Source organism: Eschscholzia californica, unplaced genomic scaffold (genome assembly GCF_041429995.1).
Source record: "Eschscholzia californica isolate CP2 unplaced genomic scaffold, dmEscCali1.0.p SCAF_1, whole genome shotgun sequence".
Taxonomy (NCBI): Eukaryota; Viridiplantae; Streptophyta; class Magnoliopsida; order Ranunculales; family Papaveraceae; genus Eschscholzia; species Eschscholzia californica.
The window spans coordinates 43410348-43425355 of record NW_028238198.1 but is presented as its reverse complement, the minus strand read 5'-3'; the positions used below and the strand labels follow the sequence as shown (position 1 = coordinate 43425355).

The window sequence follows — 15008 nt, the reverse complement described above, 5'->3', positions numbered from 1 at the left end:
CCTTAACATATTCATGATAGCTAAAGTTAGATCGATGACTATTTTTCTATGTCGTAATTTGCACTACATGGTTTCGATATGAAGAAAATACTTACCACTTACTCTACGATACATAAGATAGTAAACCTATCATCTCTCTCTAAACCCACAATTTCTCTATTTCTCTCTCTCTAAAACCACACGATCCATCATCTCTCGTTCTAATTAAAGGTAATTGACCTCTCTAAATCCACGATTTCTCTAAAATTTGTGATGGTACTTAGAATTATATGGACTTTTTATTTTGGTCTTCTTGATCTATTTGCCTATTCATTCATCTTTGTTCGTCATTTTTGGTCTACTTGATCTTTGGCTTTGAGTTATTGTTTTCATTATTCTCACCGTTACAACTTTGACTATTACGTTTTTGATAAAAGTCTTAAGAGAATAAGCCTTTGCAAGGAGTTTGGAAGAAGCTTACAATATATCTAAAGGAGTTTTAAAACAAAAATGAATGTGAACCCAGATGCAGTGCTTTGCAAACAGCTTGCAGAGCCTTCTAATGAGTTCGCAGTGCCTTGCAAACAATTTGCAGTATCTTGCAAACTGCTTGCAGTACGTTGCACACACTTTGCAGTTCTTTGCAACTCAGTTTCAGTGTCTTGCAAAGAGCTTAGATGGTTGGAGACGCCATGTAGAATGTTGGTTGATTAATGTAAGAGTTTTTTTTATGTTTTGATGTTAATGCTTTGCCACTATAAAGAATTTGATTCAAACTGTTCGTAAACATCTTTTATAAGACACTACAAGGTGTTTGCAAATGTTGGTTTCCCCAAGAAATGTTTTTTGCAAGACAACAATTAAAATTGTTCAACTTTGACGTGCGAAATGTTGATATACCCAATAAATCGTCCGAAGACAAAGAAGGATTTTCAATGGTTATCAACTTAATGTCTTGTCTTGTCTTTTCTTTGCGGTGTCGATTGTGATTTATAAGCATGTCAGCTTATTTCGAATGATACAAAGGGCGATGATATTGAAGAAATATGGTTCAACCATTTGGGATGACAACTTAGAGGAATGATGGTTGTTGATGTAATTTCAGATGCTAAATACTGTTAATCTAAATCGAAAAAAGATGTTTGAATTTGTTTCTTGGATGTGAATATTTTGATGAATGAATAAATGTGTTTGTAAATATTTTGTTGAATGGTTATGATATGGAAGGTGATTTATGATAATTGCATTTAGATCAATGTTTGTCTTCTTTTGTTTTCATGTTTGTCTATACTTTGGATTTTGAATAGATTGTAAACACCTTGCGGTGTCTTGCAAATACCTTACAGTGCCTTGCAAACACCTTATAGAGTCTTGTAATGATCTTGTAGTGTCGTGCAAACACCTTGCAGAGTCTTGTAATGACTTTGCAGTGCCATGCAAACACCTTGTTGTACCTTGCAGAAGGTCTGCTGATTATTTTTTGAGTTGATTTTAAATGGTTGCAAAAACAATTACATAATGCTTAAATGTTTCTTTTAATATTTTTGAATAGATTCTAAATTTTAAACACTTAAATTTCAAATAAATTGTCCTATTGAAATATATCTATCTAACTACCGAACATCATGTTACAAATATATATTGAATTTTGCATTTGAGAGAGCTTGAAAGGAAATTTTTTTAAAATCTTATGTGGCACTTAGAATTTTTAAGATCGAGTGTTGCATTGGAGATGTCCTACGTTTGATAGTAAGTACGAATTCAATATTTATTTTCCTTCAATCCAAAGGAATCTTTAATGAAATGATACTTTTGTGGACTATTTTTTTCGATGAAGTAAATTATTGGTGTTTTAGTATGTGTCCAATCACATAGTTACAATAATTTTTGTTCCCTTGCATATATATAATATATCTACATCTTGGATTATAATATTGACTAGAATCGACACTTTATAGTAAATTATTGATGTTTTCGTATGTAACTAATCACATTGTTACACTAATTTTCTTCCTGTATATATAATATCCTTACATTGGATTATAATATTTGCTGGTCTTGATTACAGTACACATGTACTACTAAACCAAAAGGGCAAATGCAGTACCACCATGCTACATGCTGGTTTCATTTCGATTTTACAAGTTGATGAGTAACTTGCATCTTCCATAAGTAAGTTGCACCTGCAAGTGTATCACGTTCGATGACTTGTATGCCTATTATACCTTTACCAATTGGTTGTCTAAAAGTGACTTTAGGTTATTACTCGGGTAATAAGACTCAACGAATTAAACATTGGACTTCTCTATATAAATTATAATTCAAGGGATCAGGGCTGGCCCAAGTCGGTTGGTGGCTTAAAGCGGAACTCAAAATGGGGCCTCCGCGATAAAAATAATATGTGTAACAACGTAATAACATAATCTTATGTTGATCCAATAACAACTAAAAATTTGAAAAAAAAATTATTACTGATTCAGTAACAATTGTTGTCTTTGTTGCATCAAAATATTATACGAGTAGATTCACTACGAAAATGAGTTCTCTTTTGGACAGCACAATACCGTAGCAAAGTCATCCAAAATAGAGGTGTAGGAAAATTTTCACGGGAATTTAAACAACAACGAGGAAGAAAGAAAAAGAGATTTGGATGATGATGACCTAAAAGAGAGAAGAAATTTGAGTGTTGGTGTGTGAGCCCATTATTTGTTTGGATTATATGAAGTTGAACCTTTTTATGATTACAAACACCTGGGCCGTCCTTTAGTTGGGATAAAAGAAACTAGAATGGCTATGTACAACTGTAATTAGGCCTTCTTTTAAGTTGGTTACGTTGGGGCCCAAAACAGCCGCTTTGGGCCTGGGCCGCCCCTGCAAGAGATAAAATTTACAAAAAACTCAGAAACCTCTCCGATACTAAAGTCTATAAAGTGGTTTTACAGTTAAATAATTTAATTCAAAGTTTGAGTTTAGATGTTGAATCTTACATGATTGATCAGGGAGAACATGTTATCTTTATACAGAGTCGGACAACCGACTGTGATGATCGACTGAGATGATGCGGTGGCGAAACAACGACTTAGGTGGAACCAAATTGTAAAAATAATAAGTTTCTTTATTTGCGTATCTTTCAGATTTGATAGATCTTCTTGGTGATTTTGTGATTATATATAGAAAGTTGGCTTTCGGGTGTGTTTTAACGTTTTACCTTACTAATTTGTTGACTTCTTTGCCCTAGACCTTAGATCAGGTCAGAAATTAGTTTGGACAAACATTGACTCGGGTTGATCTAGTTGGTTTTAAAGTCAGAGCATGACTTCAAGCGCCTAAGAGACTCGTGCGTACGTTCCAGTTCCGGCCTTAGGTGACACAACCCTTTTGTATTCATCTCATTAGTGACTTGAATACTAGTTGACCCGTTCATTTTTTGATCTTTCCTTGACTTTTTGACTCGGTCAAAGATGATAAAAATCTGGACCATCACTAGCATGATAAAGTAAATTGTTGGAATCATACTAAGGCTTAGACTTCCAAGTTCAAACACTATTAACAATATTAGATGAAAATCATTGGTAGTTATTCCATGCAACCATTTAACTTTTTTTTCCTGTAGTTTGTGCAATGAAAAAAAATAATTTTTATAGACGAAAAAGTATTTGTCATACGTCTCAAAAGTTTTGAGGGGAGTTTCTCTTTCGTTGTCCAAATGAGTTCATCTGATCCGAAATGTTCCTCCCAAATATCACGAAATATATAGAAGTTGATACGAAAGTACTGTTATGATTTACAAGTTCAAATTAAAACTCTCTAGTCTGAATGCCGGAGACGTGTCTTGTAACAATTAAACTACTGCGATTAGTTTAAAGGTACTGATAGTCTTAATGGGCATGTTGAAGTTACAGTTTACAATGTTATATTTAATCTTTTTGGAACTTCTGGAAAATAACTAATCAAAATTTATTATCACAAAAATACCTCATTAGGATTGAAATAGTCCTATAGAACTCTAAAGGAATCTTTCTCCTTATAATATAACTTATATTAATGTGAAGATTGAAGAATGACTTGCAATTGTCAATTAGGTGGTAGTACAATGTACGACGTCTAGGTCTCTGAGAATTTTTTTAACAATAAAGAATGTCCAAGAAGAGTGTGACATACATCTACTTATTTTCCTCTTTACTATTTACAACCCAACGAAAATGCTTGTTGACCCGACTTCTAAAATCGAGTACAACCCTAATGGTGAAGTGGCCGGCTCTTATTAGTCAGCCTATATAGAGAGTGGAATGATATGATCAATTCGAGTCGATCACATCTTACTCAGACGGAAGACACTTTTGTACATAGAAATATTTTCTTTGGGAAACCAAAACCTTCCACATAGCAGGTTTATTGTGTAAGACTTGGCAAACATTTTCTTGTACTCCTCTTTGTCCAATCGTGAAAGAAAAAACAGCAGCTCCTAAAGCAACTGACACGTGTTAATTATGGGTCCCACTGGCTTATGTCATCCTCATTTTGTTTATAACTTGCGTCCAATTGTCTCCAAAACCTTCACTCACTTTCTCTTTCAAGTTCAAAATATGGCTTTAGAGGCTCAAGCGATCTTCTGTGGTGGGTTTCGGAGGTGGAAGAAATTTCCGATCCCGAAGATTGGATCTCCATCGATTCCCGAGAACACGAAGATTTTACTACTCCGACAACCTCGAGATATTATTAGCCTCAAATCCAACGGTTCAGATGGATTCAGAAAGCCATATAGAATGATTCTTGATGATAATTATGTCAATGACGAGAATAACGAGGCGAAAGATGTGACAGATTCTTGTGGTTTATTGCCTGAATATGTTGAGAATTCAAGGAAGAGCCAAGAAAAGGAAATCATCTTTGGCCGTCTAGCAATGGTAATTTCATCACTCAAACTGCCAATAGAATCTTGTTTATAGAATAAGGCTGATGCTCTGTTTAGTCTCTCTTTTTCTCTCTTGTTCATTTTAGATTCTTCTTCACCATCATCATGGGCTACCACTGCCAATGTCCACCATAGACCACTTTTTTCTAGAATTTCGACATAAGGAGTTCGCCTGAGTGGATGGCGGATTGTGTGGTCGTTGCCTCGGTGGTGAAGTCAGGGCCGACCCCAATGGAGTGGCTGAGATTTTGGAAACTAGTACGAGATTTTAATCGATAAGCCGTTGTTAAAAGAAACTTAGTTAAATTTCGGTTTGGATAGATAGGCATGGAAATGGAAATATTTCTATCATTTGACTGAAATATTTCAAAATTTAATTCTTTGATTTGAACTCGAAAATTCTAATGCGCCCAAAGCAACTCCGTGCCAACTGGACAATAACATCCCCAATTTCTTATTGTTATACGCTTACAGATGCATGACAACACGAGTAGTTTCTAAGTGTTACTAAAAAGGGACCCTCTGAGGTAGGGGTGAGCAACGGTCGGCCGGACCGACCAGACCGAATGGTTTTTAGGCCGAACCGAATAGTATTCGGCTCGGTTCGGCTGAAAAAACCGATCAACTGATCGCAGTTTGGTTTGGTTTCGGCTTGGGATTATGAAAACCGCCCAAACCGAACCGACCGAACTACATATATTTATTATACATACATATATATATATTGTATGAAATAATACTATAAATAAGTATTTAAAAAAGGATTGAAGATCCAAAAAAGATTGGCACATTTTTGTGGAAAAATACACTTCTTTTCAAGTTTTATAAACTTGTCTAACCTTTGTGTATGAAATTTATCTTTTTAAATTAGTTATGTGTCTATGACGGTTACAAGACAATTGCACTTATATATATGGTTGTTGAAAGATTTTAGTTATTTTGTGTCGAATACGTTATCTCTTAACGTTTTGATTGGAATTACATTGTTAAACATGATCATTTTCATTCATTTCATTTTTCTCACGTTTTATTTGGTTTATTGAGTTCGGCCGGCCCGACCAACCGATTTCAATCGAACCAAACCGAACCGGGCCGAACGAAGTCGGCTGAAGATTTGTTTGCCTCGGCTTCGACCGACGATTTAGCCAAACCGCCATTGATTAGTTCGGTTTCGGCCGGATCATAAATGGCCAGCAACCGACCGCTGCTCACCCCTACTCTGAGGTGAGGAGTTTCGGTGGGGTCCGGTGCGGTCGCACTTGTGGTACTCTATACGTCACTAAACGAGAACTTTGTTAAGGATGAAATCACGACTAGAGATATAGAGATTGGGCACAAAGTTGTCCGCAACTCTTGGCTTCAGTGATCACGACCTTGATTTTTGCCCTCTAGATCTCGGATTCAAGGCGTTACAGATTCATTCTCTTGAAATATGCTGACCAATAAAACAAATGATTGAGCTTGAAGTCTAACCCAACTGTACTTATACGCCTAGAGCAACTTAGTGACCCTCGAGATAATACGAATTAGGTAAATAAATATCAATCATTATAGTAGCAATACAAGTATCAAGGAGACATAATTTTCTTGAAATGGTTCACCTGGTTTTTATTAGTGAATCGAGAACCTCACTGTTTGAGTTAATACCCGTGTTCAGAGTTGTGGACAACAATACGTATCATAACCTTATCAAAGACGAATTCAAGTAGAGATTACCTCTTTTAAATCTTGCAATTCTGGTACTAGTATTTTTTTTTTCATGTTGATGAATTTTATTGTTTGTGTATAGGTAGTGCTTGCTGCGACTATAACAGTGGAAATAGCAACAGGAACCACATTATTTGAAAAAATAGATTTCGACGACGTTACAAACTTAGAAGAGGTTTGTTTAGCTGCCATAACATTCTCGGCACTTTTTACTTATTCACCCACTGCTAGAAATAGAGCCGGAACTATCCTAAACTTAACTATTAATACCTTCATGGAGTTATTTATCGACAATTTGATCCAACTATTTCTTGAAGATGAGCTCAGTGACGAGTTTGATGATCTATAAGCATTTGTAATTGTCTTAGTCTGTAATCTGTAAGAGAATGTTTCTTTTTTGTATATATGGATTTGAAAGACAAAAAGGGTATAACATGTATAATAATCGTAATGACCACAGGGTCCACGACATTACTAAATATATAAATATGAAATTGATGTAATTTTGAAGTTTAGAAAAGATAAATTAAAAAAGTATGGCAAAAGAGAGATTTAGAAAATCACTAAAATAGAATGCTCAACAAAGAGATTGCAAAATAGTTCTAATTTCTTTCCCTTTCTTCTTTCTCCCTTTTTTTTTTTTGATACATTTGGATGAAAAGTATAGCACCCATATTTAGGGAAAATGGCTGTTTAGGGTGTAAAAATTATCATAATAATAAAAAAAGCCTAGATTTTTTTCTATTTGGTAGAAATTACCAAAATTTTATGTGTAATACTAGGTAAAGCTTGAAATAATATTAATAATTATCAATAAGGTCACTTTCTTTTATTTTCATTCCCAAAATAACCCCACCTTCTAAAATCGTCCTCTCTCTAAAAAAACATCTGAAATTTTTAGGTTTCTTCTTCTGCGATTCTTCTCCAGTTCTTCTTCTTAAATGCTTCTTGTTCTTCGACTTCGTCTTCTTCTTGATTCAACAAAACTTAAGTTCAGGTTCGTGTCTGATGTTGGTGATACAAACCCTAGAAAAACGAAACCCAAATTTGTTGACGATGGATCAGATAGATAAGATCAACTCGGATTTCTCTCTCTCTTGGAGAATTTACTGGTAAGATCGATCGATTGCTGATGTTAACTTTATGCAAGAAGGTTCAATTTGGTAAATTCAAATCTTATGTTAATAATACAACTGGGGAAGAGTATAAATTGCCGCCTACAACTATTGTTGCCACTTCGCATTATTAAAACTGGATTTCATCAAAACGCTCCTGTTGGAAGTGGTTTGATCAATTGTATTCTAAGTGTGGTATGGTATTTAAGATGCATGGAAAGTGTTCGAAGAAATTCCAAAATCAGATGTGGTTCTTTGGAACACTATGATATCAGGTAGAATTTGAACTTTTCTTTAACTATGTTGATATAGTAGCTTCTCCATCAATTTTGAGTTCGAATTTTCTATACCATTCTTAGTAAAGAACAAAACAACCATAGATGTTAGATGAGAGATTTGAAGATGGAAGACAGAAAATCTATTTCAATTTTTTCATAATCTGCTAAGTGCTAACGAAGAAATAAGTCGGACAATGTGTTGGTCTTCAAGTCGGATATTTGCATTTGAGTGTCACGCCAATTTTTGTGAGCAAGTATCACTTTCTTATATTTGCATTTGAGTATCACGTTGATTTCTGTGAGCAAGTATCACTTTGAAGAGGTTGGTTCTCGAATATTGGCGAAAGTTGTGACCGTCGCGCCAATCTTTGAAGCTGAAAAAGACTGTTATAGTTCTTTAGGGTTGGTATGCAGGTTGTGATCATTTGATGAGGGAACTTGTGACCTTCCTTATGGCCATTGCCTGGTTGCAGAGATTTCTAACAACCGAAAAAAGGTGATCTGAAAGGATTCAATTGAGAAAGCATCAAACAAGTTTAGAGTGAAAGCCTTCGTCAAGCTTGTTAACTACAACCACATCATGCCCACCTTAATGTTGATCTCGAGGACTTTCTATGTATTTCAGTGAACTATTCTAATGGAGCTCTTCTACTACGAAGACGTAACGGTATGCCTATCTTGTTTTTGTTGAGAGAGATAAGAATTTTGTTCTTTGCTCTATTTGTTTTAGCCATATTTTATGCACAATGGTTTCAGTCTAATAGTCTATAGTGGGTTATCTTTGATAAAGGGGCGCTACTTTTTACAACAGTTGGCAATGAATCAACATTTCAGCCAAACCCTAACTACCAAACAGAACATTTATCATACTTCAAATTTGTGGGACGAGTGGTACGTTTCTTTCTTGTGAAATGTTGCAATCACCTAGAGTTTCATTTAGAGTCTTAATAACATTGATGCCACAGTGTGAACCTTTGATTTTAACTCATTCTTGTTCTTTTTGTAGATTGGGAAGACACTGTTTGATGGGCAGCTCCTCGACGTTCACTTCACTATTTTATAAACACATTTTAGGGGTCAAAGTAACCTACCATGACATTGAGCCTATGGATCCTGATTACTTCAAATATTTGAAGTGGATGCTTGAGGTAGTTTACCTTCCCCATGTTTGTTTCCTTCGGCATACTTTGCTTCACTTCCTATTTATTTCAAGTAGCCGCAACCAACTGTTTTCTTGCTTTTGTAGAATGATATTAGCGATATACTAGACCTGACTTTCATGGAAGCTGATGAGGAAAAGTTGATATTGTATGAGAGGGCAGAGGTGATTACGGAATATCAAAGAGCTTATATAGTTTTATGTGCGTGATAATTTGTGCTCGAAATTTATATCTGGTAATGTTATGCAGGTGACTGATTCCTGGTGGTCGAAATATTCGAGTTACTAAGGAGAATAAACATCAATATGTGAACCTTGTTGCTGAGCATCGGCTAACAACTGCTATCCGTCCTCAAATTACTGCATTTTTAAAAGGTTTTAACGAGTTGATTACTCAGGATCTGATATCAATATTCAACGATAAAGAACTATAAGTATTAATTAGTGGGCTTTTACACATCGATCTTGAGTTCCCTTTCTCAGTTTACTGCATTTCTAGATATCATTTCTTTATGTCATAATTACTTGAGACATTTTTCTCTTGCACTGTTCTACTTTGCTTGCAATGGATGACATGAGAGCAAATCTGGATATAGTGCGGGTTCCCCTGTGATCCAATGGTTCTGGGACGTTGCTCAAAGTTTTAGCAAGGAAGAATAAATCATGTTTGCAATCTATATTTTGCAAACACAATTTGTAGTTTACATTATGCAAACACGTTTGCACAACAGATTTTTGCAAACACGTTTGCACAACAGATTTTTTTTGCAAACACAATTTGTAGTTTACATTATGCAAACACGTTTGCACAACAGATTGTTGCAAACACGTTTGCACAACAGATTGTTGCAAACACGTTTGCACAACAGATTTTTGCAAACACGTTTGCACAACAGATTTTTGCAAACACTTTTGCACAACAGATTGTTGCAAACACGTTTGCACAACAGAATGTTGCAAATACGTTTGCAGAAAAACGTAAAGGAAAAAAACACCGTTTTTTTCTGGGTTTTTTTTTTTGAAAAAAAATATTGAAAGTGGATCTTGTTAGAAAGCTAATGAAAAATCATTTCTAAATATATAATTTTTATAGAAATCCGTCATCTCTAACAAAAGTTATATCGATTTAAAGTTTAAAGAAAAATAAAAGAATTTAGTTACACAAAATGACAAAAAGGGGTAGTTTAGTATTTGCACATTTTTTGACCTGAATAATAATTTTCAAATGTTTTGTGCTTTTCTACTCATTTTCAATATTATTTTGACCTTTTTAGAAATTACCTCCCATATTTATAGTGGAGAGCTCATATGGCGTCTACTTGAAGTTTTGCGAGGTAAATCATGTGGGACAAAACTTTTTTTTTGTTGTTGAAAATGTGGGACAAAAATTGGTCAGAGGAAAACAAGTACAACGCACCACAGTCCATTGTGATTTATGCATAAACTTTTTCTTCGTAACATGTTCCCCCTTGAAGAGAACCATTCCCCTGAAGGTATCATATCCTACACTCATATATATCACTGAATGTCTGAATCATAAGATTATTTATACGTCGCGTTCCGATCCCATAAACTAATTTATTGAAATTTGTAGTAGGGTGAAACTTAATGAATAAGTTAGCCCAACTCTCACATGATGTATCTTATCAATCTCATCACTCTTTGGGTTGATGTGAACAAAACAATTTCGGTAAGTTATACTTGGTTTATGTCATCTTCGATAATCCTTCTCTCGTCTAGGTGACACACCCTGAGTTATCTTCATAGATGAGTAGCTGACTATGTAACTGAGGTAAGGTGACATGAACCTCTTATGTGCCAACAATTGTATTAATTTAAGAAGATTGTGTAACTCTCTGTACAACTATACGGGCGGGCGAAACATGGATCTTTATCCTTTCAAAGTGTCCAGAGCACATAGTACACTGATTAGTTTGTGGTCATCCAACTCAAAATCAATTGGCATGGACGCATGGTTAGCCTAACACGTGTTTTTTTTCGAATGACGTGGAGCACTACGTGTGACTTTTAAACCTATTGTGTGTGGACATAGCTCTGAAATCATGTTAAGTTTGTGATCATCCAATTGAAAACCAATTGGCTATGAGTGGAAAGGACCTAGACATTATATTCTTGGATGCAAGATAGTCCTTCTCCTATGTGGGATTATTCTCACATACTAAAAAATTTTAGTCACTCAATTACATTATAATAAAACTGAAAAATTAAACATTTGACTAAATATATTTGAAACAAACTACCTTAAATATTTTTATTTATACTTTTAATAACACATAATTGATGAATTATGATTATCATTTCCACCGAGTATCAATTTTGTGTACTCCGGATTTTCGGAGCCATTGCAGTAATGTTAGTTCCAAGTGAACAACTTATTGAAGAATCAATAATGTCCATCATTGCATTTTTTCCATAGATGCTCAATCAGAGCATCTCGTAGTTCAAAATGAACTTTTTTTTATCTTTAATATAGTTGTGTCTGGATAATTAGTTGTGTCTAGATAAGAACCCTTCGAAATGTTCTGTTTCATTTGCAACAATATCTATAGTTGTAATTTGAGAGAAAAATGTTGGGTACTGTATGATCGCCATATTCATCCTCTAAAACCATGTTATGCATTATAATGAGAGCAAACATTATATCATGAAGGACATTATTGTCCCAAAAACGCGGTGGATCCTTAATAATTCCGAATCAAGATTGGAGAACTCCAAATGCACGTTCAACATCTTTTCGACATGCTTCTTGCATCATTGCAGAATGTTGTTTCTTGAAACCTTGAGGCCGAGAGATAGTTTGAACAAGAGTCGACCATTTCGGATATGTAACATCAACCAGATAATATCATATATTATATTCTTTTCCCATGATATTATATTTTACTGGGAGAGTTTTACCTTCTGTTAAATTTGCAAATAAATTAGAAGACTGAAGCACACTAATGTCATTGTTAGAACCCCATAGTCCAAAGTAAGAGGCAACTGCCTCTAAAATTATAGTTGGGTGTCCACTATGTCTAGTGTATTGTCCTACCCAAGTCGTAAGAAAATTTTTCCAAACCCTGTGTATGCAATCAAGACTCTCCAACATTTTAGGAAAACCTCTTTCTTCTCCTTTTTGCAGGAACCTTGCAATATCATTAGCATTAAGAGTTCTCACGTATTCAGTACCAAAACTTTTGACTATTGCACGACAAAATCTTTCTAAAGATTCTATAGTACCTGATTCACTAATTCTTACATAATAATCTGTTGTATCTGTTGCACTATGCTAACATCTGCACTGGAGATCATCTAAGTTTGTTTGCTGCATCTCTAGATTGAACAAAATACTTATTATGCGCTTCGACCGACTGGTAATCCGTTGGAAGATATTCTTCCCCAATCTATAACGTCTACGGAACATAAAATCATTGAATGATGGAGTTTCTAGAAATAGTCGTTCTAGATTTGCTTGTGCCTTTTTTCTCTTTCACGATAAATCGTTATATGTCCAGGAACTGAACCCTTATGATACAGTTCATCATCGTCATCTAATAAATGATGTATTATCGGGTTGTCATTAATGAGCAAAAATGCGGCCACACTTTGATGGTTTTCTAATTCTTCAAGTTCTGAATGATAGCGATGGTAACTTGATGAGCATGGGTAAGACTTCATTCGTTTACTAAAAATAAGGTGTTGAAGAAGTATGTGATAGTTATGATGAATTTTAAAGATATAAAATTACAACCTTCAAGAAAAATGTCTTCCAATGTCTTACAGTTTGACAGATTCTTTACCCAGTTACAAAATTTATTTCAATCCACCACATAAAATTACAGTCTTCAAGAAAAATGTCTCCCGATGTCTAACAGTTTGACAGATTCCTTACCCACTTATAAACTTTATTTCAATCCACCACATAAATTAAATTATAGTCTTCAGTAAAAATGTCTCTCGATGGCTTACAGTTTGACAGATTCCTTACCCACTTACACACTTTATTTCAATCTACAACATAAAATTATAGTCTTCATGAAAAACTCTCCCGATGTCTTATAGTCTCACAGTTTTCTTACCTAATTACACACTTTATTTCAATCCACCACATAAAATTACAATTTTCATAAGGTCTATAAATACATGTCTTCAAACTCTTTATAATGTATTACAAAACTTCTACCTTTGCATATCTATACTCAGAAGACGACAAAAAACAACTTATCTTGCATACAAGCTTTCTCAACTCTTGATGATATAATCTTATGCACAACATATCTTAGGACATCTCAGGATCCAAAATTTATAAGATCGTATTTGTACAAAACATAATGAACATATGCAAACATTTGGTGGTATATGCAGAACAGATAGGTCTCTAGAGAGTCATTAGAGTATGACCGCAACTGTTGTTTTAAAATTTCGAGGATGTGTCCAACAAATTAAGAATCGAAATCAGTGTGGTACCAATGAGCTAGACACTGTAATTATATACATATATATATATATATATATATATATATTTATTACAAAAAACAAAAAAAAAAATATACTTAATACATTTAATTTGACTTTTTTTCAACCTTGTAGCTTGCAAGTGCGAGAACTTTGTGTGCAGAAGAAGTAGATGGAAGAAAAGGGATCTTGTTCTATGCCCTATACTAAAAGATTGTGAAAAATTTGCGGCGTCGACCAGTCAAAAAATAATAAATTTAATGGATCCATTTGATGAGACGTAGTTAGGTACCCCTTCATCTGGTTCTCCTTGATTAGCATTCTCTATCAATTTGGATGCAGATGATAATAAAACTACACTAGATTCCTCTAGTCAGCCAAATGGAAGAAAGAAAGCGAAGACGAGGAAGATGTTAGACACTGCTAGATTTCACAATCGGGGTGATGAAGCGCTTCAGATAAAACAGACAAATAACAAGAATTAAGAAGAACGTTCAGAAAGATGAAAATATTGAAAATGACCATCACCTTGAGATAGCGAAACTTATTAATGAATGAAAAAAAATCGATAAAGAACGCAAAGAGATGCAGTATAACGATATGAATATGGACGTCAATTCTGTGAGGGGGTGAAATCGCGGGACAAGAAGTCAAGTGGACTGGGCCGTTGACCGGAAGTCAGACCTTCACCTGTTATATTTGTACGGGCAACGACGACGTCTTTGGGCTTAACCTATGATAAGTGACAAAACACACGAGACAGTAAGATCCCTGGGACACCGGGATGGTGCCGGCCTGAGAGGGATCCGACGGTCAAGTTAGTAAACTTGACAAATATTGAATACGAATAATAAAACAGAGTTTGAGCTATCGAGTTAAATATGTTATCTGAGCAAGACGATCGTTGGGAGAAAATGTGATACAACCGAGTGTATGCCTGCCTAATTCTCTGGTCGTCGAGTGAGATAAAGTGCTTGCACGCTTTGGTCATTAGGAGTGAGAAAGGTCAGTCGTCCTCCTTGATAAAATAGTTGCCAGGAGAGAGAAAGATCAGTCGCTCTTCCTTGATCAGGTGGTCGTTTGGATGATCGAAGTGAGAGAGAAAGATCCTCGTCTTTCTTGATAAGGTGGTCGCCAAGAGAGAGATATCATTCGTCTTCCTAGGTCATCTGGATAAAGAAAGATCACTCGTCTTTTTTGACATGTGGTCGTCTAGATGATCAATGTGAGAGAGAAAGTAAGTTGTCAGTTGATTGCGGGTGAAATTGGATGTCGGGTGTTGTTATCCATAATTGGATGTCAATGTTAATCTAGTAACCGATGTGTTTGCCAATTACCAGATGATCTGCATCATCTTCTTTTTGGTCATTTTATAATGTTGGTGATCGACTGTCACC

The 15008-nt window shown here is 35.1% G+C and overlaps 1 protein-coding gene across 1 annotated transcript; it reads left to right on the top strand.

The window, feature by feature from the left end:
* Nucleotides 1–4544: 4544 nt before the first annotated feature.
* LOC147567011 (stress enhanced protein 2, chloroplastic-like) lies at nucleotides 4545–7170 on the top strand. Its single transcript, XM_086653605.1, has 2 exons — nucleotides 4545–4886; nucleotides 6684–7170. The coding sequence occupies exons 1-2, from the start codon at nucleotides 4566–4568 to the stop codon at nucleotides 6948–6950; spliced, it is 588 nt and encodes a 195-aa protein (XP_086509731.1). The 5' UTR covers nucleotides 4545–4565; the 3' UTR covers nucleotides 6951–7170.
* Nucleotides 7171–15008: the final 7838 nt, after the last annotated feature.